Source organism: Bubalus kerabau, chromosome 5, assembly GCF_029407905.1.
Source record: "Bubalus kerabau isolate K-KA32 ecotype Philippines breed swamp buffalo chromosome 5, PCC_UOA_SB_1v2, whole genome shotgun sequence".
Taxonomy (NCBI): Eukaryota; Metazoa; Chordata; class Mammalia; order Artiodactyla; family Bovidae; genus Bubalus; species Bubalus kerabau.
In genome coordinates this window covers 115980899-116008371 of record NC_073628.1, presented here as the reverse complement: position 1 = coordinate 116008371, position 27473 = coordinate 115980899, and the positions used below count along the sequence as shown (strand labels likewise).

Genomic DNA, 27473 nt, shown 5'->3' with positions numbered 1-27473 from the left:
CTACAAAATGTAATGTGATTCCTTATCAAATTACCCATGACATTTTTCACAGAAATAGAACAAATAATCCTAAACTTTATATGGAACCATAAAAGACCCAGAATTGCCAAAGCAATCCTACGGAAAAAGAACAAAGGAGAAGGCATAACCCTCCCAGACTTCAGGCAGTACTACAAAGCTACAGCAATCAAAATGGAATGATATTAGCACAAAAACAGACATACATGGGTCAGTGGTACAGAATAGAGAGCCCAAAATTAAACCCCCACCCCTGTGATCAGTCTTCAACAGAGGAGACCAAAAATATACAATGGGAAAAAGACAGTCTCTTCTGCAGGTGATGTTGGAAAAGTTGGACAGCCACAGGTAAATCTGTGAAGTTGAAACACACTCTCATAGCATACAGAAAAGTAAATTAAAATGTCCTAAAGACTTAAACATTGAAACCATAAAACTCCTAGAAAGAACATATGCAAAACATTTGACATAAATCCTACCAATATTTTCTTAGGTCTGTCTCCCAATGCAATAGAAATAAAAACAAAAATAAATGGGACCTAATTAAACTTACAAGCTTTTGCACAGCAAAAGAAGCTGTAAACAAAAAGACAACCTACAGACTGGGAAAAAATATTTGCAAGTGATGCAACTGACAAAGTCTTAATTTCTAAAATACACGAACAGCTGATAAAATTCAACAACAACAAACAACGAACCCAAATGAAAAATGGGCAATTTTCATACAATAGTAGGATACAAATTCTACTCAAGTTTTTATAAACTAGGAGACACTAAAACATATACAGGGACATAAAACAGTTGCAAAAATTTCATGAACTAAAGATACTGAAATCATACACTATAAATCTTAATCATGTTGAATTGGTTCATGGTGCTTCTACTTTTCTGTATATTCATTTTGATAATTTTTGAGAGTTTTATATTGAAACTCCAAATAAAAATCTTAATTTTAGTGGAACTATCTGTAATTTTGTTCTGTATTGTCCAAGTCTCCTGTAATTGTGAAAGAGAAAAAGAAAAATGGACAGAAGACCTAAATAGACATTTCTGAAAGAAGACATATAGATGACCAATAGGCACATGAAAAAGATGTTCAGCGTCACTAATTACAGGAATGCAGATCAAGACTAGAATACAATGAGGTACCACCTTACACCAGTCAGAATGGCCAAGATTAAAAAATCTACAAATGGAATTTTCCTGGTGCGCAGTGAATAAGAATCTGTCTGCCAGTGCAGGGGGCATGGGTTTGATCCCTGGTCTGGGAAGATTCCACATGTTGAGGAGTAACTTAAGACCACGTGCCACAACTGCTGAGCCTGAGCTCTAGAGCCCACAAGCCACAACTCCTGAGCCCACTTGCTATAACTCCTGAAGCCTGCGAACCCGAGAGCCTGTACTCCACAAGAGAAAGCCACCACAATGAGAAGCCTACTCATCGCAAGAAGAGCAGCCCCCACGCTCTGCAGCTATAGAAAGCCCAGCCCACAAAGCAACAAAGACCCAGTGCAGCTGAAAATAAATAAAAATATTAAAAGAGAAAAAGCAGCTCTTCTTAGAAAAAAGGTCTACAAATAGCAAATGCTAGAGAGGGTGTGGAGAAAAGGGAACCCTCCTACACTGTTGCTGGAAGTGTAAGTTGGTGCAGCCGCTACAGAAAACAGTATGGAGCTTCCTCAAGAAAACTAAAAATAGAATGACCATACGACCTAACAGTCCCACTCCAGACAAAACTATGATTCAGAAAGATAGGGAATTCCCTGGTGGGTCGGTGGTTGGGATTCTTTGCTTTCACTACTGAGGCCCTGGGTTTAATCCCGGTGGGGGAACATCCTGCAAGGTTCTTGGCATGGCAAAAACAAAAAGATACATGTTCCTCTATGTTCATAGTGCCAAGACTGTTCACAGTAGCCAAGACATAGAAACAGTGTATATGTCCATGGATAGAAGATGAAATGTATAATCTAAAATATGACTCTAATGAATTTATGGAAGGGAAAGACAGACAGACAGAGAATGGACTTGTGGTTGCCAATGGGGGAGGGAAGGTAGGGAGAGGCGTGGAGTGGGAGTTTGGGGTTAGCAGATACAGAGTATTATATACAGAACAGATAGGCAACAAGGTCCTTGTGTAGCACAGGAATTCTGTTCATAGATAAAGTATACTAGCATTTTGCCACATATACCTCATTTTTTAAAAAATGCTTAACAGATGACAGTTGAAACTCATTCTTATTCTCAGCCTCTTCCTATCCTTTCCTCCACAGAAGCAAACATGTATCTTTTGTGATCATATGTTTAATTTTTATGTACATTTAAACAATGTACATTGCAATAAAAAAGTTGAACACTTTCAACATTTTATTACTCAGTAACAGTTGTATATGAACTGTGTTATGCATCAGTTTGTAAAATCACTCTTACAACTTGTAATTTTGTGTGTTCCAGGCTGCTAAACTTGGTTTTATTACTGCAGCGCAGAGATCATTCTATGTACCAAACAGTGAACAACACCTGCCAGGTTGTCAAAGCATTACCATTGGTGCATTGAGACGGAGCAGAAAGGGTGTGCCCTAAAAGACAGAGCCAGGGGACATCCATGGTGGTCCAGGGGCTAAGACTCCGACTCCCAAAGCAAAGAGCCCAGGTTCAATCCCTGGTCAGGGATCTAGATCCTGCATGTCACAACTAAGAGTTCACATGCCGCAACTAAGACCCAGTGCAGCCAAGGTTAAGGCTCTGTGTGACCCCGTAGACGGCAGCCCACAAGGCTCCACCGTCCCTGGGAGTCTCCAGGCAAGAACACTGGAGTGGGTTGCCATTTCCTGCTCCAATGCATGAAAGTGAAAAGTGAAAGTGAAGTCACTCAGTCGTGTCCGACTCTTAGCGACCCCATGGACTGCAGCCTACCAGGCTCCTCCGTCCATGGGATTTTCCAGGCAAGAGTGCTGGAGTGGGGAGCCATTGCCTTCTCCATCCCTCAGCCTACTTCCTGTTATATTCTCCATAGACAATAAAACCTTATCACTTGAACCTGATTTGAGCCCTCATGGAGACAGTTTAAGGAAAACAGGAAGTTTTGCTGCAGATTTCAGGATCACAGGAAAGCAAAGATACCTACCAATGATAAGGCTAGGTTTTATTTAAGTGGGAAAATGAATCATTGTAACCTCTATAAATGGGGCACTGAAAACCAGTATTTCACAATTGAACTTGTAAGGAAGGGATTCACTAAAAGCAAACATCCTCTATGCTAAATGAAGCATGTAGGTCTTCATCAGTTTTTTTTTTTTTTTTCCTTTCAAGATACCATCAAAGATGGGTGGTGGTGTATTTTGAGATGCTCATGGATGGTTTTTCCTGAAGCTGCAAAAAGTTTTCAACATGTCCATTTTCCATCAGAATGAGGTGCTACCTCAGTTCTGTTATGCAGTCCAGAGGTTTCTAATGTGCACATTTCCTGGTATGGATTAGACACAGTTCAAAAAATTGACCTGCCTCTGGAATCTGCCTCCAGGTCTCCCAGATACCCCACCATGTAATTTTTTCTGAAGATACATCAAGAACTTCTGTGATTACACCATTTCTTCCTTGTAGCCTTGAGGGAATACTGGTTCAGCTATGAACAGCAGTGTGTGTCAAAGGGTCTGAGTAAAATGGGCTACAGAAATGATGTGTGCCTTGTGATAAGAAAGGCATATATTGAGCACTTGTAAAATTATAGATATATCTCTGGTGTTCCTTTGCAGATTACTTACTGACTGCAACCTAGTTTCCAAGTAATATGTTGTTTTTTTTTTTTAAGCATTCAGTTAGGTTTACATGAAATAAAGTTTATTGAAGATATCCTACATGCAACAAGATGCACAGATTTTAAGCTTGATGACAAATGTAACCACCACCCCAGTAAAAATATAGAACACTTTAATTACCCCAAAAGGTTTTCTCATGCCCTTTTCTAGTCAGTAGTCCTTATCCTCGGAACCACTTCACTGTTTTCCATCCCTGTAGACCATTGGCCATTCTAGAACTTCATATAAATGGGATCATTTGGCATATAATCTTGTGTGTGGCTTTTTTCCCTCATCACATTTTCAGATTCATCCATCTTATGTATCAGTAGTTGGTTCATTTTTTTTCCATATGTTTAATTATTTTTGAATCACTCTATAGTATTTATCAGAGAAGGTAATGGCACCCCACTCTAGTACTCTTGCCTGGAAAATCCCATGGATGGAGGGGCCTGGTAGGCTGCAGTCCATGGGGTCGCTAGGAGTTGGACACGACTGAGCGACTTCCCTTTCACTTTTCACTTCCATGCATTGGAGAAGGACATGGCAACCCACTCCAGTGTTCTTGCCTGGAGAATCCCAGGGATGGGGGAGCCTGGTGGGCTGCTGTCTGTGGGGTCACACAGAGTCGGACACGACTGAAGTGACTTAGCAACAACAACATAGTATTTATAGGCTTCCCAGGTGGCGCAGGTAAAGAATCCGCCTGCCAATACAGGAGACACACGAGACTCAGGTTTGATTCCTGGATTGAGAAGATCCCCTGAAGTAGGAAATGGCAACCTACTCCAGTATTCTTGCATGGAAAATTCTTTGGACAATGGAACCTGGTGGGCTATAGTCCATGGGGTTGCAGAGTTGGACATGACTGAGCGTGCGCGCACACACACACACACACACATACCCCCCCCCACACACACACACACATAGTATTTTATGCTTCTTAAATTGTATATAAAGGCTTTAATATTGTACATTTATGAATTTTTGATACATAAGTTGTTAATTGCTGTATATAATATTACATTTAAAGAATATGCCACAATTTAAAAAATCTAGTTCCTTATTTATATAGACATTTAAGATTTTCTCAATTTTTCCTCATTTTTTTTTAACAATGCTGCCACAAACACCATTGGGCACTTTAGGAAAAGTTTCTCTAAGGTACATGTCTAAAAGCAGAATTGCTGATTTGTAGAATGTGTGTGTCAACTCCGTATTACCGTATTGCCCTCCCAAGTTGTAACAGGTAGCCTCATTGTCAATACAGGTCTGCTGCTACTAAGTCGCTTCAGTCGTTCCAACTCTTAGCGACCCCATGGACTGCAGCCCACCAGGCTCCTCCGTCCGTGGGATTTTCCAGGCAAGAGTACTGGAGTACTGCCATTGCCTTCTCCTCAATACAGGTCTGGGTATCTCCAAATCCTCACCAACACTTGGTATTACATTTTTTTTTCCAATCTCGTGGTCGTGAAATGGTATCTCATCATTAATTTTTGCATTTCCTTGCCTACATTTCTTACCAATTCATTAGACTTTTAAAGTCCTCTTTTTATTTAACTGCTTGTTCATCTCTTTTGCTCACTTAAAAAAACAAAATAGCAGTATTTGTCTCTTAACTGATCTGGGGTAGTTTTTGTGTATTCTAGATATTAATCCGTTGATGATTGTATGTGTTGCTGATAGTTTTCTAGTCAGTGAAATTTATCTTTTAACATTGATTTTGATGATTTGTATAGAGATTTAACTTTTTAAATGTCATCACGTTTGTTCCCCTCATGGTTTAACCTTGAGGTTATAATGGTATTCCCCACTTTCTTCTGAAAATTTCAAAGTTTTGCACTTTACATTTAGGTCTCTAATCTTCAATTGATTTTTGTGGAGGTAGAAATCTAGTTTTTTTCCCATTTGAAAAATCAGTTGTCCCCAAAATGTTTATTCGATAATCCATTCTTTCTCTTTGTCACTCAGTTTCCTTTACTTAAGTGTGTACATCTTTCCTGGCTGTCTATGCTGTGTTATGTTTGTCTGTTCTAATGCCAGTGCCCTATTGTTTTTAATATCTTGATATATCTGGTAAAGATTTCCCTCTTTCAGAATTCTTTTTTCTTCCTTCAGAATTATCTTGACTCTTAATTCTTTACTGCTTTTTGTGAATTTTAGGGTCAGCTCACTCATTCCATAAGAAACATATAACAGTAAAAAAAAATTGTCTGAAGATATTGTTTCAAATTGCAATGAACTTACAGATTATTTTGGAGGGAATTGGTGTTCAGTTCAGTTGCTCAGTTGTGTCTGACTCTTTGCTACCCCATGAACTACAGCTGACCAGGCTTCCCTGTCCATCACCAACTCCCAGAGCTTGCTCAAACTCATGGCCATTACGTCAGTGATGCCATCCAACCGTATCACCCTCTATCGTCCCCTTCTCCTCCCACCTTCAATCTTTCCCAGCATCAGGGTCTTTTCCAGGGAGTCAATTCTTTGCATCAAGGGGCCAAAGTATTGGAGTTTCAGCTTCAGCATCAATCCTTCCAATGAATATTCAGGACTGATTTCCTTTAGGATTGACTGGTTGAATCTCCTTGCAGTCCAAGGTATTCTCAAGAGTCTTCTCCAACAACACAGTTCAAAAGCATCAATTCTTTAGCGCTCAGCTTCCTTTATAGTCCAACTCTCACATCCATACATGACTACTGGAAAAAACATAGCTTTGACTAGACAGACCTTTGTTGGTAAAGTAATGTCTCTGCTTTTTAACATGTTTTCTAGGTTGGTCATAGCTTTTCTTCCAAGGAGCAAGTGTCTTTTAATTTCATGGCTGCAATCACCATCTGCAGTGATTTTGGAGCCCCCCAAAATAAAGTCAGCCAGTGTTTCTACTGTTTCCCCTTCTATTTGCCATGAACTGATGGGATCAGATTGAATGTAGAGTTTTAAGCCACCTTTTTCACTCTTCCTCTTTCACTTTTCATCAGGAGGCTCTTTAGTCCTTCTTCGCTTTCTGCCATAAGGGTGGTATCATTTGCATATCTGAGGTTATTGATATTTCTCCTGGCAGTCTTGATTACAGCTTGTGCTTCATCCAGTCCAGCATTTCTCATGATATACTGTGCATATAAGTTAAATAAGCAGGATGATAACATACTGCCTTGATGTACTCCTTTCCTGATTTGGAACCAGTCTGTTGTTCCATGTTCTAACTGTTGCTTCTTGACCTGCATACAGATTTCTCAGAAGGCAGGTCAGGTGGTCTGGTGTTCCCATCTCTTGAAGAATTTTCCACAATTTATTGTGATCCACACAGTCAAAGGCTTTGGTGTAGTCAATAAAGCAAAAGTAAATATTTTTCTGGAACTCTCTTGCTTTTTCAGTGATCCAGCGGATGTTGGCAGTTTGATCTCTGGTTCTTCTGCCTTTTCTAAATCCAGCTTGAACATCTGGAAGTTCACAGTCCACGTACTGCTGAAGCCTGGCTTGGAGCATTACTTTGCTAGCGTGTGAGATGAGTGCAATTAGCATTAAATGGCCTTGAATCTTACTGTCGATACACACAGTATATTTTTCTACTTGGGTCCTTTTTATGTTCTTCAGTAAAGTTTTAATACTTTTCTCCCTAAAAGTTCTTTTTTTAAAAAATAGTTTTATTGAGGTATAATTTACATACCATAAGCTTCACTCCACTCCAAAGTCCTTGCATATGTGCTGTAGATTCATTACTAGGTACCTTTTAGTTTTTATTATGAGGTGCATGCATGTGTGCTTGGTTGCTTTAGTCGTGTCCGACTCTTTGCAACCCTATGGACTGTAGCCCACCAGACTCCTCTGTCGCTGGATTTTCTATGTATTTTTGAAGTATTCACCTGACCTCTTGCCAACTGACTACCACTTCTTCAAGCATCTCGAAAACTTTTTGCAGGGAAAACACTTCCACAACCAACAGAATGCAGAAAATGCTTTCCAAGAGTTTGTCAAATCATGAAGCATAGATTTTCATGCTACAGGACTAAACAAACTTATTTCTTGTTAGCAAAAATGTGTTGATTGTAATGGTTCCTATTTTGATTAATTAAGATGTATTCAAGCCTAGTTATAATGATTTAAAATTAAAAAACCCAAACCACAATTACGTTTGCACCAACTGAATATAAGATATAATTGAGTTTTTATTGCTTATAAGTTACCTCTGGTTTTGATTCCTTTTGTATACAGCTTTTAATAATTTATATATATATTCTTCTTTGATCTACAGTCCATGGGGTTGCAAAGAGTCAGACATGATTGAGTGACTAAACACAACAACTTCTTTGAGCAGTGTATAGAAGGGCATTGTATAAAGAGATAACTATCTCCATATTTTATAAAAGAATTCTGTAAGAGAACCACTCTTAGTGATGAAACTCCAAATGTGTATTTGCTCTTCCTAATACCAAAACAGCCACCTTCATCTGTAGGTCACCCCTGTGCATGTTCCTTGTTAATGATAAATGGAAGTTTCTGGTAGGCAAACTCTGAGAAATTTATATGGGACAGAAATTGAAGATATAAGGGAAATCTGCGGTGATTAACTCAGCAGTGACTTAAATTTTTACTCTTGGAATTACTTTTTATTTCAGTTTCAAAGGTGTTTCCTTCAAGATTCTGGTCACTTGTTCTTACTTTTTACATCCTTCCAGACACACTAGAATATATTAGGAGGTTATGTCATCTATACAACGGTTAATAATCTGAAGCTTTTTTTTTTTTTTTCTGTTTATCGTCTAAGATTTGGAATATGAGCCTCATAAAAGCCAGAAAACATTTTTTCTCCATTAGAAAAGTTTCAGAGAGGAAATAGTACTCAAACTAAACAGATTTAGTAAATAAAGATGAACTAGTCATTTTTCTTATGTATGAATAAAAAAGTCTTTTAAATTTTTCTCATTTTGTTTTAGTCACTGTGTATATGCCTTGTTTCCTGGGTCCACAGGAAGCATGAGCCTGTTGGGACTTGGGAGAAGAAGAAACCAAGACATCTTTACAAGGAAATCCAGATACTAACAGAAAGTACCCCAAAGTCTGAAGAGATAGAACTCAAACATGACCGACAGAGGACTTAGGGATCCTCCAGAGGGTAAGACTCGTTTGTACAGCACGAAGTTTGTGCTGTCGGAAACTAGGGCTGTGCTGAGAGAGAAAGTCGCTGGTGATTAAAACTGAAGTTTGGAAGTGAAAAAGAAGTTAGTTTCTTGATTTATTATGATTCTTATTATTTGATATTTACTGAATTTTACCATCATACCAGACCCTAATTATGAAGAAGATTAAGTTTTGGAGACTCCTGTAGTATTGGGAAAATACATCTTAAAAAAATATGATAGATCTTTAGAGTTATATTTTTAAAAGTCAAGTTAGCTGTGATATGCTATATATAGAGAGCAAGATCTTTCAATTATAAGGAAAGATGAAATTTAAATTCTTCATCCTGCCTAACTGTATATATAGGAAATATAGGCAAAATATGAAATAGGTTTTTTGGAAAGAAGGGCAAATTTAAATATTTTATTAAGGATATTTTTCAATATATAAAAATAGCACAGTATAATGAAGTCGCATGTACTCAACATCTAACTTCAACTTTTACCTACATAATGCTACTCTTGTTACCTGCCTTGAAATATTTAAGTGCAAATCCAAGACATGATATAATTTTGTTAGTACTTTAGTTTACATCTATTAAAGCTACATTAAAAAAAAAAAAGAAGCAAAATAGCTCTGTCACACCTAAAAATAAGTTGTTATTCCACACTATTCTTCATATATACAGCCAATATTCACATTCTCCAATTGTCTCATAATCTCCTTTTCTTCACAGTTGGGTTTCTAATTTTTTTTTTCTTTACATTTGGGTCACAGACTGCATTTCATTGATATGTCTTTTTGGTTGCTTTTTTTTTAAACTTTATTATGGAAAATTCAAACATATATAAAGTAGAGAGATGAAATGAATTCCATGACCCAGCTTCATCTGCTGTCAACATATGGCTAACGCTGTTTCATTTATACTCTCTTACTTCTCCTTATGCCCATATCATTGTATTGAAGCAAAATCTAGATACCATATAATTTTAGCCAAAATACTTGAACACTTATCTCTAAATGGTAAAGATTCCTTTTTAAAAGCATTACCCCATTCCTTTATCATACCTAGAAGATGAACCAATAATTCCTTAGTTTCATCAAATAGCTGGTATTCAGATTTTCCTGATTATCTCATTAATACTTCTTTAAAAGTTGGTTTGTGGGACACTGGATCTATAATGTGGTCCACACATTGTTGATGTGTCTCAAGTATCTCAATCAATCGGTCACCCCTCCTTTTTTTTATCTTTTCTTGCCATTTATTTTTATTTCTTGCTGTTACTAAAACAACAGAGTCTTTTGTCTCTTAGAATTTCAATCATTTTGAGTTTTTCTGATTACATTCCTGAGGCATAATTTAATGTATTCCTCTATCCCTGTGTTTCTTGGGAACCGGTAATTAGCTTTAGAAGCTTGATCAGATTCTGCTCCAGTGTGGCAAGAATACCTCATAGGTAGTATAGTGTACTTCCTATTGCTTTGAATTCGGGAAGTTAGAAATGTCTAATTTTCCTTCTTTTTGTGGTATTAAGATTCATCAGTGGGTTCAGGAATTGTCAGCCAGGTTCATTCATTATAAAATTCCTATTCAGTCTTTCGAATAATGGTTTCAGTTGCTATTGATGATTATTGCCTAGGTTGTTTCATTAGGGAAGAGGATGTATTTAATATTACCAAAAGTTGATTTGCCATTCAAAATAATTTTCAATTAATATTATTTGTTAGATTATCATGATAATAAATTTGGGTAATCAATCACCTTTAGTGAAAGTCAAGAGAAATAATGTTTAGGAAGAGTGCCTCTTAAGCCATAAAAATCTATATAAATATTTTTATTAATCAGGGACCTTGTTGAAATAAAAAATATAGGGAAATTTTTAAAATTATAAATTTTTGTCTCAATAGACCCTCAAAAGGATTTGGAAAATGATCCATCACTAAATACTCAGGAGGCTACAGTCACTACAAGTACCACTGAAGAAGCTCAGACCCCAGACCCTGCCCCTGGGCTTAACAAAGACCACCAAGAAATAGAAACAATTGGCCCAGGAAGTACAGATACGGATGCTCAATCAGAAAATCCAGATGAAATAGATTATGGGAAATATCTAAAGGATACAGAAGGTGAGAACAGCCAGAGTTTTCAAGGTGGAGAACAAGGCCATCAGCTCCCTTCAGAGAGTCTGAGTGAAGACCCTGTGGATCCAGAAACCAAGTGTTCTCCAAGTGACAAGGTAGGAAGAACAGACGCACACGTAGTGGGCAGCTCTGCAGCCCTCCCTGAGCACGTCAGTGACGGACCCGGAGCATCTCAGGAGCCACCAGTCGTTGACCCTCAGGATGCCCAGAGCCCTGGCCATTCCAGTGCAGGGCTGGAGGGCCAGCACACACTGAGGAGGCGACTGCTGGCACCAGGTGAGAGAAGCCCTGAGCCTGTGTTGTTGTGTACTGTTCTGTCCTGGGAACACAGCATAGGTGGGACCCTTCTTTTCAGAGAGCTTCTCTTTACTTCATAGGATTAAGGCCTTTGCATCTTGCCCAAGCTCACAAAGAGATATGACTACGTTGAGATTAAATGAGGTTTCTTATCTCCTAAGACTTCCCTGGTGGCTCAGAAGGTAAAGGCTCTTCCTGCAATGTGAGAGATCCGGGTTCGATCCCTGGGTTGGGAAGATCCCCTGGAGAAGGGAATGGCAACCCACTCCAGTATTCTTGCCTGGAGAATCCCATGGACAGAGGAGCCTAGCAGGCTATAGTCCATGGGGTTGCAGAGTCAGACACAATTGAGCAACTAATGCTTCACTTTCAAGCTAGCTCATTCTGCTTACTACATTAAGATGCTTCCCACTTATACATAAGCTGCATTTTTTAACAGTTTCTATTTATTTACTGTATGTATGATTTTTTAAATTTTTTACAGGTATGACTTAAAAAATTCGCCCCTGGCCTTTTCTTTATTTCTTATGAGCATATTTCGCTTTCACTTTTTAAAATCTTTTATTTTGGGGGAAACTAAACGCTACATGAATCAAGAGATAGGTATATTTAAAAACCAGCATCAGTGGTATTAGTACCCTTGAAGTGAAGTGTTAGTCACTACAGTCTGTGTCTGATTCTTCGTGACCCCATGGACTGTAACCCGCCAGGCTTCTCTGTCCATGGGATTCTCCAGGCAAGAATACTGGAGTGGGTAGCCATTCCCTCCTCCAGGAGTTCTTCCCAACCCAGGGATTGAACCTGGGTCTCCTGCATTGCAGGCAAATTCTTTACCAGCTGAGCCAGTACCTTTAACTCAGTCATATTTCAGTTTTATAGGACTTTGAGCAAATTAGTTATTTCTCTATACTTGATTTTTCCCCACCTGTATATTAAGGAGAACAGCATGCTGTCTTTCCTCATGAAGAATAGTTGCAGTGTGCTCAGTCTTTAACTGGAACTCAAGAGATATGGATTCTAGTTGCAGCCCTACCACTTCCTAACTTGGGTGATTTTAAGCAAATCTCCCAACTTCCTGGTACTTCAGTTTCCTATTTGTAGAAATGAAGAAGTTGAACAAGATGATATCCAGCTGGTTTCTTCCAGCTTTTACCTTCTGTGATATTATGGAGTTGGATTGTGTGGATTTGTGTTTTATAAGTACTCTAAAAGCTCAGCCTGAAATGCCTATTTGCCAGAGCAAAGGAATATAAAATGTAAGACATTGTTTTTGTTGGACTTAAATGCGGGCTAGAATTCCATGTTTCAGTGTAAGTCAATGACTGATCTCAAATATGCATTTCATTAGTTTACTATTAACTTGAGTGAAGACAAGGGCTGTGTCTCACTCATTGTGTTTCTGTGGCTCTTGGCACAGAGAAGTGACTTTATGAATATTTGTTAAATGAGCAAATGATAGGATTTGTATATGGACCAATATGTGCCATCAGAATTTCAGTGGTATGCAGGTTCACTGAGTAGGGGAAGAAAACATTGTTTTAAAAATGCAGTTTAATGTGTGAGAAGCAGCTTAATATAATGGAATGAGCTCATCTAATCCCATGGACGGAGGAGCCTGGTGGGCTGCAGTCCATGGGGTCGTGAAGAGTCGGAGATGACTGAGCAACTTCACTTTCACTTTTCGCTTTCATGCATTGGAGAAGGAAATGGCAACCCACTCCAGTGTTCTTGCCTGGAGAATCCCAGGGATGGGGGAGCCTGGTGGGCTGCTGTCTATGGGATCGCACAGAGTCAGACACGACTGAAGCGACTTAGCAGCAGCAGCAGCAGCAGCAGTTGATAAGAAACCTCTTTCTAATCTCAGTTTGGCCTTGGGCAAAGCCCTTGACATCTCTGGACCTCTTGTCACAGTAGATAAGGTAGGAGGCTAGAGTAGGTGATCGTTACAGATCCTTTCGGTCCTTAAATTCTGTGACATGATATTTTAAAAACCCATATTTTGGTGTGATCTGACTAAATGAACTATTCTTTATAGGTGAAGATGACTGTACTCCTTTATGTTAATAGAGTATGCTATTTGAGTTATTTCTGTAGTAAGGATTATGGGCAGTAGTCAGCTGTCATTGTTATATGAGGTGCCTGGCTGGGGTCAGGCACACATTTTGACTCTAGAGGGACTTAGCTCAGAGTCTACAAAATACTGCCTCCTTTTCACCAACACATTTTAAGATTGATATCACACCCCATACCTGCAATTTTATGTAGTTCATAAATTTTCTTAACCTTGTCGTCCTTGTTTCATATACCTCACTCATTAAGTTTCAGGCTTGCTTTTTTGTAAGCTATTTTGCAAAGTAAGCTATTAGTGTATAGTAATCTCTTCTGTCTTTAAACTTAGTGTCTATTATTTGTATATTTGGGAGTTGAGGAACCTTCTGAAATATAAATACTGAAATTAGAGCATCATTGCCCTGTGATGTTGAGTCTTGTGTATAGTTAACATTTCTTAAATTCCTTCTTAGTTCTGTACATTTTGTCAAATCACATTTTAGATAGGTTTGGCTGCAATCTTGTTTCTTGGTCCTTGATGTAAGGGCTAGTGAAGAATTGTGGATGTAACAACAGTATCCTTAAGTGATTTCACAGCATTTTATTTTATTCTTCTAAGTAGAATGAAGTAGAATAGTGAGCCTTAAGTAAAAGACAGGAAAAATAATTAGCTTTGTACAAAACAAACTTTTATGAAGTATGGCATCCTCAGTCAAATTCTTTGCTTTGATAAGAAATATAAAGGAATGCACACTCTCATTAGTGGACTGCCTAATAATAATGTTTTGTTTTGTTTTCCAGAGGCTGAGACACATCAACAAGAAACACAAGAATTGGAAGAAAACAAAGAGAAGAATGCACAGGGTACCGTAAGAAGGATTGATAAAAAGGATTTTTTGAGCTATGGTGAGAACAAAAGTGGTCTTACTGCAGTAATTCACATTCAGAAATATGCAGAGAAATACCCAGAAAACTAGCAGATTTAACAGCTTTAGCATTGTTTTAAGTTTTTTTTTTTTTTTTTTTTTTTTTAATGTTTGATAGTAATATGAGAGCAAAGCAATTGAGTTTTAGGGATTTTTTCTTTAGGTGTGTTAGCCAATATTTTGCCATCCTTAATAAAATGGGAATCCCCAGTGGAGGAAGGTCTTTTCATAAACAAGAAACTAAAACATTTTTTTGATCGAAGTAAACCTGATTTACAATGTAGTGCTAATTTCAGGTGGGCAATAAAGTGATTAGTTATATATATGTATATTTTTTCAGATTATTTTCCATTATAGTCTATTAAAGGATATTCCATATAGCTTCCTATTAAAGCTGCCTCTTCAGTGAGAAAGAAAGTATTAACTTTTGAAGTGGCATTTTTACATTTTGACCATTTAGGAAAAAATGGCCTGTAGGTAGTAGATACTTCTGAGAAGGTATTAATAGAAGAATATGCTGATAGTTCGTTTCTAAATCACATCATTAGATATAGCAAAATATACATAAATTAGATTTTACCTCTTAACAAAGGTATTGTATCTTTAAATAATTTAAGAAATTAAAAAATTTCTGATAGATTTCAACAGCTAAAAATTGTAAGGATTTAGGCAAAAGAAACACAGCACAGTCAGTAAAATCTGACAGTGTATCTGCCTCTTTTTAGTTTGCCACAGGCTTTATTTCTGACTCATTCTCTCTAATTTTGTCTTTTATTTTCTCTTTCTCTGACAGGCTCCATCTTTTTTTGCTTCCTGGTTCTTATCATAGTTTTGCTAAGTTCTGTTAATAGCTACTATTCGTCTCCAGCCCAGCAAGTCCCCAAAAATCCAGCTTTGGAGGCTTTCTTGGTTCATTTTAGCCAACTGAAGGATAAATTTCCAGGCCAGAGTTCCTTTCTGTGGCAGAGAGGACGAAAATTTCTCCAGAAGCACCTCAACGCTTCACACCCCAGTGAGCCAGCCACCATCATATTCACAGCAGCCCGAGAGGGAAGAGAGACCCTGAAGTGCCTCAGCCACCATGTCGCGGATGCCTACACATCTGCCCAGAAGGTCCCTGCCATTCAGATTGATGGGGCTGGGAAAACCCTGCAGGACAGTGATAAGGTCAAGCGTTCAGTTGACATGGAGCTGAGCTCTGGATTTGAGAAGGGCCAGAAGGCAGCTGTGGTCCATCACTTTGAATCCCTTCCTGCAGGCTCCACCTTGATTTTCTATAAGTATTGTGACCATGAGAATGCTGCCTTTAAAGATGTGGCCCTGGTCTTGACCGTCCTACTGGAGGAGGAAACATTAGAAGCAAGCGTCAGCCCAAGGGAAACCGAAGAGAAAGTGCGAGATTTACTCTGGGCGAGGTTTACCAACTCTAACACTCCCAGCTCCTTCAACCACATGGATTCAGACAAATTGAGTGGGCTGTGGAGCCGTATTTCCCACCTGGTGCTGCCCGTCCAGCCAGTGAGGAGCATAGAAGAACGGGGCTGCATTGTATAAGCTAAGCGCAGAGGTGGTTATGGTCGGCATGGGATTATTAAAAAGTTAGTTGAAAAGCCTTTTTATGTGGAAGGAGGTTGATGAATGTGAGGAAATGCCTGGAAAGCACAAACAAGCTTATTTTAGAAAAGAAATTTTCATTTTTTACTTTCTGTAAAATCTTTCTAATCTAAGCTTGGCAAAGCTAAAAGTTGACCTGACTTTCTTTCCTTGCCTTTCAAGTGAATCAGGTATATACAACTGAGGAATTTTTTCCAATCCAAAAATAGAGCGACAGAATGATTAAATGGGAAGATAATCTTCTCACAGTAACTACAGAGTGATTTTTGTTTTCTTGAGACTCTAAGGAGCCTTTTGGATAGTATTTGGACTCAGATTAAAGTAATTACAGTTATAAAGCAGTTCAAAATTTTTAAAATTTTCTATTACATGTTAAATATTTTTAAAACTCATTTTAATAACGTAGTTGCAGGACTACATCTTATGCTTTTTTGCACTTTTGAATAGTATGAAAAAGGAAATAAGAATTCAAATACTTATTTACCTAAATACTATATGTAAGGCAGTATGTTTTTCTTCCGTTAATGAGCTCTAAGGGAAAAGCAGCCTATGCTCAAGAAATGTTCTTAAAAATTGGAAATGATGGGGGAACTGTTTATAATCATTGCAAATGAATAAATTGCAACTGGCTGTATCTTTGCTTCAATTTTCTGATATAGAGCAGTGATTTCCAAGCCGTCTACTGGCCCCTCTCCCTTTTGTATCAAAGAAGTTCTTTTTTTGCCTGTTTTACATATTGGGATCCTACATAAGATTTAATTGGAATAAAGAGTTCTGCTGATAAGTTTGAAAATCACTGATTAAGGGAAAAGACAGCTTGGAAGATAGGAAATGGGTAAAAAGAAATGAATTAAAACTCATGAGTAGTTAGAAGATGAAATACAAGTTTATCATAGAGACATGCTATTTATGAAGAATACAAAGACCTACAGATGATTAGCAGAATGTGTAAACTTGTATTTACTAGCATATTTCTATGCGTTTGTTAATTTCTGTTACTCAGCATTTCTGTCTCTCCTGATGAAATTCTGTAATTGTCTAAGATGCGTTTGAATGCTTTATGCAGAACTGATTTTAATAACCAGTTGAATAGTAGGTTTTTATATGGGTACATTGGCATAACTTTACCATGCTGTTTACTTATTGTACAGTGATGGAACATTATATAATGGAGTTCATTTCTTGACCTTCTAGTTAGAAGTACCAGTAGGTTAACAATTAGAAAAATGCAGGAGATATTATACTTAGTGAGAGGAAGTAGAAATGGTAGGTAGATTCTAAGAGGTTTTAACAGCTAGTATTAATTGTTGGATCATGTTCTGTGATTGTAAGAAAGCTCTAGAACAGTGTTTATGGAGACAGTGATTATTGATTTGCATTTCACCCCTAAAGCAGAAACTTTAGTAAAATGATCTTGACCTAGTGAAGGATCTAACCCATTACATGGCACACCTAGGAACTATCACCATGAACCTCGAATATTTCAGCTAGGTTTTGACCTCTAAAGTCAAGTGACTAAAGGGTAGAAGGATTTTCAAAAACAGTAATAAGATATAGGGGTCTTTACTGATGCCTATAGAGAGATAATAAAGATATGGGAGGAAGAATCTATTTGAAAGTGTTTGTCACAGGAAAAACATACAAATCTGTTATAACCAAGACCTGACACTGTGTTCAATTGAGTGTAGGGCCACATACCTAAAGGAACTGTTTTCACTGGGGCCTTTGTGAAGGACTCTTCTGCTCGATTTGAGGCGAGACCTTCCTGAACAAATAGTTAAAACATAGTGTATATAAGATCAATATCAATACAGTATAAAATCAATAGAAATGGAAGGAAAATCTATATACCATATTCAATTTTTTTTCAATATTTCTAGATCTCAGATGCTAGCATTACATCACACAAAACCAGTGGTGCCTTGTAGAACTTGATGCATGCTGACCTGTGCTACTTGGATCTATAGAGAACCAGTGTGGAGTATGCACGTGTCATCAGTGACTCAGATCACAGACAAAGATTGTTTCTTCATTCAGTTGAATATGGTGTTTCCTCATTTCCTTTCAGTATAATTTAGAAAAACATTTCCAAATGTCACTTTTCTTTAAAAAAAAAAAAAAAAACTCTTTGGTCTTTGTTAAAAAACAGCTTCCCTGGTGGCTCAGCTGGTAAAGAATCCACCTGCAGTACAGGAGACCTGGGTTTGATCCCTGGGTTGGGAAGATCTCCTGGAGAAGGGAACGGCTACCCACTCCAGTATTCTGGCCTGGAGAATTCCATGGATTGTATAGTCCATGGGGTCGCAAAGAGTCAGACACGACTTTCATGCACTCGCTCACTTGGTTAAAAAAGTCTCCTTCAATGTGGAAGTGCAGTCAGCTGAAACTGTTGTCAGTTTTCTGTCCACTATTTCAAAAATCATTTTTAAAAGAAGCAGTATGTTAGCTCTGGGTCTTCTCATGAATAAAATGATTTATTCTTAAAGCATAGAACTTTATATTTTTTAAATGTACAAATAAAATCTATTATATAATGTACTCAAGTTAATTTCTCTTCAGTTGTACTTTTTTTTTTACATTTTTCAAGTTGCCAAATTTTCTTTTATGTTCATCTTTCATTACTGTGATAGATAGTTTGACTTCGAACAATGACTTGTGAGCATACGATAACCATGCATGATATCCAAGCATCGCCGTGTTATCACAGAACAATTCTCATTATGTTATACATTAATGTAAGTCACTTCTTTGAGTGATACCAGAGTTCTGGAAGCAACTGGTAGAACTATAGACCATCTCTAGACTTAAGTGTCTTTCCCCATGGGGTAAATTTTGAGTTTCCCAGTTGCCACGGGTTAGCAGTGAAGTTCTAAGGGATTCATAAAACCAAAGGTAGCAATGCTGTTGTTTCTATTTCTAATTTTTAAATCAATTAAGTAATTTAAATATATTTCATCTGAAACCTGCCAAGCTTATGTGGTGAGTAAGGTACAGCAGGCCTGTGACCCACCATCCTCCAGGTAAAGACCCAGGTAAACAGTGTTAGCTGCTGAGGTGGTTTTGTCCCTTTCACAGTTTTTAATTGTTTGATTTATATAGGAAGCATAAGGAGCACTGATGTTAAAAATACAACGAATTCATCATGTGGAAGTAGTAATTCAGCAAGATGGTCTTCACTGGGACTGTATTTGCATACATCTGACCAGTTTTTATGCAGCATAATCAGGTGTCTAGTACTTCAGAACCTAAGCAGAAGATATAATCATTTTATCTGATTATCATTTAATGGGAATAAAGCTTATATCTATATATAGTTTACTGATAGAGAAGGACTTTCAAATAGGAACCTGACACCTTATTTTTATCATCTGGAAATAAAAAATAATTATAAAAGTAAGACATCTTTATAAAGCCTTCAATATATCATTTTATAAAAGCAGTTTTTAATCTATTTGTCATGTTGAATATGTAGTTAAATACTAATCTTCATTTTAATATTTTGTCAATCAGCATAATATATTTCACTTTGAAATTTATTTATTAAAAAGTCATAGTGGTTCTGTTTTCTGTTTGTGTTTTTCCAAAATTAAAATACCTTGGACACTATATCACTTGCTCAATGGGACTGTTGATACTTGTCTTTATATGTGTATTATTGTTAATGATTACAAATACTATAATCCATAGAACTATGATGAAATGATTATTTTAAAATATTTTAAGGGTTCTATGAGTTTATGAAATACTGAGGCTTGTGAGTCACATGGGAAATACTTGTTTTGAATAATACATTTACAAAGAAGGTATTACCAATTCTAGAGAGAACTAACTAAAAATATCTGTGTAAAACTGTTTTTCCAGATAACTTTAAAATATCCCTTATTCCTATTATGTTAAGTTTTAGGCTTTAGGCTGTAAAGTAGCTGATGATGTGGGGCCTAAATTTGCCTCATTCAGAGACTGGGCTATTGAAACTCATTTCCAAAATACTGCCCTATCAGATCTGTATATGGCAATGCTCCTCGACTGGTTTAAAAAATTTATTAACTAGTTAAGAGCACTAGCCTTGTCTAAACGGCCTGAGAACACAACCAGTATCCCCTAATCTGTAAATAATTGGTAAAGGTACAAATAATTTAGTCTTCAATGCCTTTCCTTCCAGGGTTACATGCTCTGTTTACTTCAGTTTGTTTTGATGGCTTTAAAAATCCATAGATTGGTTCCTATACTGAGAAATGATCTCCCACTTTTCCTTATTGAGGCTCATAAACTGAATTTGTCCTTGGCTAAGAGCCGTCACCTGAACCAGAAAGAACATTTTGGACTTGGGAAGCAGCGGGCTGAGTAGGCAGGAAGATGTGCTGCTTGGCACCCCCGCCCACAGCAGTCAGAGCCTTCTTCCTGTGCCCACACTGGCCTCTGCCTTCTCAGCCCAAAGCTCCAGGCAGTTGCTTCTGGTTGGTCAGATTACAGGAGATTAAAATCTTTTTGTCATCCCTGTCATAAAAGAAGCACACATTGACCTTCAAACAACTGCATTTTGCTTTTTTTCCTACTTAAACATAAGTGGCCCGTATTAATGTCTAAATTCTGGGTATTCCCCTTCTTCCTTATGTAACCATGATTGTGTTTTCATTTGTTTCTCATTGATGTTGACGAATGTGCCTTATTCAAATTAGTTATGTGGTTTTACCAAAAATAAATCTCCTTAATTTTTCTCTGTTGACTAATTCTTGATTCTGTTTCTCAAAATGGCAAGTTTATAGAAATGGGTATATTGTCATTGATGATGGGAAGGGAAACCGCCATCACTTGGTAGTAAGTTCAAGAGCCAAAGAATCCTGTGAATGTCAGGTGGCTCTTGGCCATCAGTTACTGGCCTTGTTGGGCATTCTACGTGTGCTCTTTTTACTTAACAAGGCTTTCTTGGGCTTAATAAGTAGAGCTCAGGGAATTGCTCCTAACCTTGGTGTGCTGATTGGGAATTGTGTTACTCTTAAGGGCAGACATCTTTCAGTGTGTTGGGGTTGGGTGAACTGAGTTTTGAAAATCTGAGATTTATTCTTACAGTTCAGAATAATAGGAACTCTTGGGAATCAGCATGTCTTAAAATAAGAGCTTTCCATGGAAAGGGCTAAAGTCAAAGGATAAATCGAGCCTGAAGGTAAAGAACATTCAGTTCTCCAAACAGCCACAGTGGGTTTGCAGCAACATGATTTTTTGATTCTTATTCATAAACTCACCACTAGAGGATGTTAACATACTTCTCCAAATACATTGGAACAGACTGAGGCATCAGTACTGTGAAAATTGTTTAATAAGGAAAAGAGGTGCTATGAATTATTTGGTTACTGTAGAAATTGTAATTTTAAATGTATACTATAAAAATGATGTCTGAAGTTGCATTCTGGATCATGGTATATTTGATACAGAAGCTGACAATGATTCTTTGCTTGCCCAAACTTTAGTCAGGCTCCTGAATATCTTCCTAGGCCTATCTGTGTACTTCAGAATGAATATCTTCCTAGGCCTATCTGTGTACTTCAGAAAATAAAGTTTTCACAAGAATCCCAGTTTAACTAGGACCCTCCACCCTCAGTATCTAACCTGTTTCCTCATCCTTCAGCATCCCTTAGTTAGTGGTCTGCAACCTTTTTTGGCACCAGGGACTGATTTCATGAAAGACAGTTTTTCCACAGACAATGGGTAGGGACATGGTTTGGGGATGGTTCAGTTCAGTTCAGTCGCTCAGTCGTGTCCGACTCTGCGACCCCATGAGTCGCAGCACGCCAGGCCTCCCTGTCCATCACCAACTCCTGGAGTATACTCAGACTCACGTCCATCGAGTCAGTGATGCCATCTAGCCATCTCATCCTCTGTCGTCCCCTTCTCCTCTTGCCCCCAGTCCCTCCCAGCATCGGAGTCTTTTCCAATGAGTCAACTCTTCGCATGAGGTGGCCAAAGTACTGGAGTTTCAGCTTTAGCATCATTCTTTCCAAAGAAATCCCAGGGCTGATCTCCTTCAGAATGGACTGGTTGGATCTCCTGCAGTCCAAGGGACTCTCAAGAGTCTTCTCCAACACTGCAGTTCAAAAGCATCAATTCTTCGGTGCTCAGCCTTCTTCACAGTCCAACTCTCACATCCATACATGACCACAGCAAACACCATAGCCTTGACTAGATGGACCTTTGTTGGCAAAGTAATGTCTGCTTTTGAATATGCTATCTAGGTTGGTCATAACTTTCCTTCCAAGGAGTAAGTGTCTTTTCATTTCATGGCTGCAGTCCCCATCTGCAGTGATTTTGGAGCCCAAAAAAATAAAGTCTGCCACTGTTTCCACTGTTTCTCCATCTATTTCCCATGAAGTGGTGGGACCGGATGCCATGATCTTCATTTTCTGAATGTTGAGCTTTAAGCCAACTTTTTCACTCTCCACTTTCACTTTCATCAAGAGGCTTTTTAGTTCCTCTTCGCTTTCTGCCATAAGGGTGATGTCATCTGCATATCTGAGGTGATTGATATTTCTTCCGGCAATCTTGATTCCAGCTTGTGTTTCTTCCAGTCCAGCGTTTCTCATGATGTACTCTGCATATAAGTTAAATAAGCAGGGTGACAATATACAGCCTTGACGTACTCCTTTTCCTATTTGGAACCAGTCTGTTGTTTCATGTCCAGTTCTAGCACATTACATTTATTCTGCACTTTCTTTCTAGTCTAATGCCACCACTGATCTGACAGGAGGTATGGGTCTGCAGCCTGGAGGCTGGGGACCCCTGCCCTAGGTAATGTCTCATCACCCTGGCCTGCCTTCAGCAAGAATTCCATTAAGTCAGTTTAGCCAGAACCCCTGTTATCCCTGGTGTTTCCTCTTAGTTGTTTTCTATCCCTGCACCTTGGCTCTAAATTCCCTCTTGCCCAAGCTGTGTTTGGAGTTGAACCCTGTCTTTCTCCACACTGTAACATCCCATTGCAGTGGTCCCTATACCAGCATTAATGTCCTGGATGAAGTCTGCCTTATCATTTTTAGCACGTGTCATTGAGTATTTTTTCTTTAACAAGTAGCTTCATCAAGCTAAACTAGGGAAGGAACTTAGCTACTGAAGTCCTTAGCTACTTTAAGAAAAGGGAACAAATCCTGTTTGATATATGTGCAGGGTACTCTTTACCGAGGAATCCACCCACATGATATATGAATTTAGGGCCTGCAGAAGGCCTTCATACACACAGACACTACAAATGAGACACAAATCATTTTTTTTTGACTTGTAGCCTGACACCTTTTAGGATCTCTAATTTTCTAATATACAAACCAGTACTTAAGATGAACCCTCAACTTGGTAATGCCTTTTATTATAATACCAAAGATGCCATTTTAAGTTCTCACTTTAACATCTTTTTGTAACTCTGAACATGTAACAATAATAGATAAAAGAAATTCAAGGGAACTTACAAAAAACAGAGCCATCATCATTGCTAATTATTAGAGAAATGCAAATCATAACAATTTAATGAGGTACCACTTCACACCAAACAGAATGGCCATCATTTAAAAAGTCTACAAATAACAAATGCTGCAGAGGGTGTGGGAAAAAAGGGAACCCTCCTACACTGTTGGTGAGAATGTAAGTTGGTGCTGTCGCTATGGAAACCAATATGGCGCTTCCTCAGAAAACTAAAAATAGAGCTGCTATATGATCCTGCAATCCCACTCCTGGGCATATACCTAGACAAAACTAAATCAAAAAGATACATGCACCTCTATGTTCATAGCAGCACTATTCACAATAGCCAAGACTTGGGAACAACCTAAATGTCAATTGACAGGTGAATGGATAAGGAAGATGTGGTAGATATATGCAATGGAATATTACTCAGCCATAGAAAAGGATGAAGCATCATTTGCAGAAACATGGGTGGACCTAGAGATTATCATACTAAGCTAAGTCAGATGGAGAAAGACAAATACCATATGCTTGCCTGTGAAATATAAAATGACATGGTCTGAGAAACAGAAACAGGCTCACAAACATAGAATACAGAATTGTGGTTGCCAAGGGGGAGGGGGGTGAGGGAGGGAAGGATTGGGAGTTTGGGGTTAGATACAAGCTGTTATATATAAGATAGATGAACAGCAAAGTCCTATTATATAGCACAGGGAATAATATTTAATATCCTAAACTATAATGGAAAAGAATATGAAGAATGTATATATAACTGAATCACTTTGCCACATAGCAGAAATTAACGCAATGTAAATCAACTATACATCAATAAAATTAGAAAACAAAACACAAAGCCAGGTTCAAAAGCAAAAGATGCACCTTTGAGGATCAGAAACTGTACAAACAAAGTGGTAAGTGGGGCTGAAGCCACAGGCCTGCTGGGTCCTGCATCCAGTCAGGCAGAGGCTTCTGGGTGCTTAGAACCAAGTGCCCCATGTGAGGCACACGAGTTTAGTTATATAAACAAGACAGCTGATAGCCAAGCCCTGCAAAATTGGTATTGTTATCCACAAAATTGAGTAATTCTTTGCTTCAAGCAGCTTTTTAAGAAAACACCTTGTTTGACTGCCTCTTATAAGTGCACTGCCAGTCAGTTTCATAATTTCTTATATTCCATGTAGTTTGACTGGAGAAAGTTAATTTAAAAAGTCCCCACTATCTTTCTGATTATAGCCAGTAGTTCCATTACTTGATGTGGGGCTATAATTATTCATCAGACACATTACTGAACAGTGTGAACAAAAGCCACACACTTCTGGTTACTAAATCACCATCCTGGTCTGTTGTCAGCGATATGGCATCACATTTTATCAATTTTTCATTCATTTATTTATGAGTTTCACAGAGATGGTAAGCCACATGTAGAATATTCCCCAGGTAAAATCTAGAGCAAATGGTTTTTAGAAGGATGTCAATACGTTCTATGGAAACTAGAGAAAAAGTAACAAAACAAAAACTTGAACAATTACATTTGATTTGCAAATTTTATACAGCAGCAATCAGAAAGAACAGGAGCTGGGACTTCCCTGGTGGTCCAGTGATTAAGAATCTGCCTTCCAATACAGGGAACATGGGTTCAATCCCTGGTTAGGGAGCCAGAATCCCACATGCCACGGGACAACTAAGCCAGCACACCACAGCTACAGAGCTCTTGCGCTCTGGAGCCCCCATGCCGCAACTAGAGAGCACCCGGAACACTGCAAGGAAAGATCCCACCTGCCGCAACTGAAGACCCAACACAGCCAAATAAATTTAAAAATATATATACAGGAGCCACAACAGAGGAGCTGGTGTCATTTTTTTAAAAATTTATATTCTTGGTAGGTACAGGAAGAGAAACTATTCTCCCTCTTTCTTTAATTAAAGAATCAGATCAGATCAGTTGCTCAGTCGTGTCCGACTCTTTGCGAACCCATGAATCGCAGCACGCCAGGCCTCCCTGTCCATCACCAACTCCTGGAGTTCACTCAGACTCACGTCCATCGAGTCAGTGATGCCATCCAGCCATCTCATCCTCTGTCGTCCCCTTCTCCTCCTGCCCCCAATCCCTCCCAGCATCAGAGTCTTTTCCAATGAGTCAACTCTTCACATGAGGTGGCCAAAGTACTGGAGTTTCAGCTGTAACATCATTCCTTCCAAAGAAATCCCAGGGCTGATCTCCTTCAGAATGGACTGGTTGGATCTCCTGCAGTCCAAGGGACTCTCAAGAGTCTTCTCCAACACCACAGTTCAAAAGCATCAATTCTTCGGCACTCAGCCTTCTTCACAGTCCAAATCTCACATCCATACACGACCACAGGAAAAACCATAGCCTTGACTAGACGAACCTTTGTTGGCAAAGTAATGTCTCTGCTTTTGAATATGCTATCTAGGTTGGTCATAACTTTCCTTTCAAGGAGTAAGCGTCTTTTAATTTCATGGCTGCAGTCACCATCTGTAGTGATTTTGGAGCCCAGAAAAATAGTCTGCCACTGTTTCCACTGTTTCCCCATCTATTTCCCATGAAGTGGTGGGACCAGATGCCATGATCTTCGTTTTCTGAATGAGCCCTCAATAATTACTCCATGTGAACTCAAGGTAATAGTCTTTCTAGAGAGTTGTCTTTAAACTTCATGCCCGAATTAGCAAATTTAAACAAAGAGGAAAGTACCTTTTAGAATAGCCATCAGTTCGGTGGGTTTTATTTAGTGATGAAAGTATGGGGCAGATTTACCAAGAAGTTAGCCATTCCAATTACCAAAAAAAACAAAAACAAAAACCCCAGCATAGATAAAATGTATATTTCTTCAATCAGATTTTTACCATAATGCTTCCTGAGTGAGATCAGGAATCCTCAGAAATTTCTCAGAAAGCAAGAAAAGCAGAAGCACAGATGAATTCACCATCAGTCCACCATGATGTCAAAACCACTAACGATTCTTTTCATATAACCAAATGTCCCCTTGTATTATTAAATGAGTATTATTTAATATTAGTTAGCATTTATATTGTACTTCTACTGCTTCTCGGCCTTTTGGCTAAGATTAAGTGTAGTGTATTGTACTTCTGTTCGTCATATACTTTGCCCTTTATTATATCTGATTCATAGGTGTTTTATACATAATTTTGGAATTATTTCCTTCCCATAATACTTCAATGTAGCAAAGTTGACATCTTATTTTCAACACATCTGTGCAAGATGTGAAAAATTCCTAGTAAGTCTAAAAGAAAAAAAAAAAAAAAACTCTTGACTTAAATGGAAATAAATACCTGTTATCAAGTCCAACTTCATACTGCTAGCTGCACGACAGGCCAATAGGCTGAGAGATGAGCTGTTGGGGCAAGGAATAGTGACTTTATTCCCAAAGCCAGCAGACTAAGATAACGAACTCATATGGCAAAAAACTATCTTACCTGAGTTAGAATCAGGCTTCTTTTATACTAAAAAGGGAGGGTGTAAAGTCAAGCACTTCCTGGTTCCCATCAGCCTCTGGAGGGGATGTGTTAATTTCTTCCTCCCTGCAGTCATTCACACGTAGACCTGGTCAGGATGATTCCTCTGAGCTAAACAAAGGTGTTTTAGTTTAATGCTCATTATCTGGGAGGCAAGGTTCCCAGAGTTGGGCCATTATGTGTATTTAAGCATATAGGCAACATCCCCTTAGTGATTAGTTTATAAGAGAACACAAAGGTTCTTCCCTATTACACACCTAAAAATTAAATGTAGTTTTTAAAGACTAGGTTGTTAACTAATAGCACCCCAAATAATCATAGGAAGATAGAATATTAGAATTATGATATCTAATCTCTCATCTGCTTTGAATTACTTACATTTTTCCCAGGTTTATGAGGTACAATTGGCAAATAAAATTATATATATTTCAAGTGTACAACATGATAATTTGATATATGTATATTGTGAAATGATCACCGCAGATCAGATCAGTCGCTCAGTCATGTCCGACTCTTTGCAACCCCATGAATTGCAGCACGCCAGGCATCCCTGTCCATCACCAACTCCCGGAGTTCACTC

General features: G+C 38.3%; 1 protein-coding gene and 1 long non-coding RNA gene across 7 annotated transcripts in view; one reads left to right on the top strand and one right to left on the bottom strand.

Annotated features, from left to right (window-relative positions):
- The window catches only part of LOC129653290 (torsin-1A-interacting protein 2), a 40783-nt gene extending 24191 nt beyond the window's left edge, over window positions 1–16592 (top strand). For 3 of the 6 annotated variants that reach the window (XM_055582839.1, XM_055582844.1, XM_055582838.1), the window contains exons 2-5: window positions 8782–8925; window positions 10839–11348; window positions 14220–14324; window positions 15138–16592. In XM_055582839.1, coding sequence (XP_055438814.1) covers window positions 8892–8925; window positions 10839–11348; window positions 14220–14324; window positions 15138–15898 — 1410 coding nt within the window. In that variant the 5' untranslated portion in view covers window positions 8782–8891 and the 3' untranslated portion in view covers window positions 15899–16592. Of the gene's footprint in view, window positions 1–7126; window positions 7152–8746; window positions 8926–10838; window positions 11349–14219; window positions 14325–15137 lie in introns of those variants that run through there. The other 3 variants (XM_055582843.1, XM_055582841.1, XM_055582842.1) reach the window with 2 other exon arrangements.
- Window positions 238–26982, bottom strand: LOC129653293 (uncharacterized). The gene is made up of 3 exons (XR_008715041.1): window positions 26855–26982; window positions 26711–26772; window positions 238–372 (listed from the first exon to the last, which is right to left on the bottom strand). It is a non-coding gene; the product is annotated as an uncharacterized LOC129653293 (long non-coding RNA).
- Between the last annotated feature and the right edge of the window lie 491 nt (window positions 26983–27473).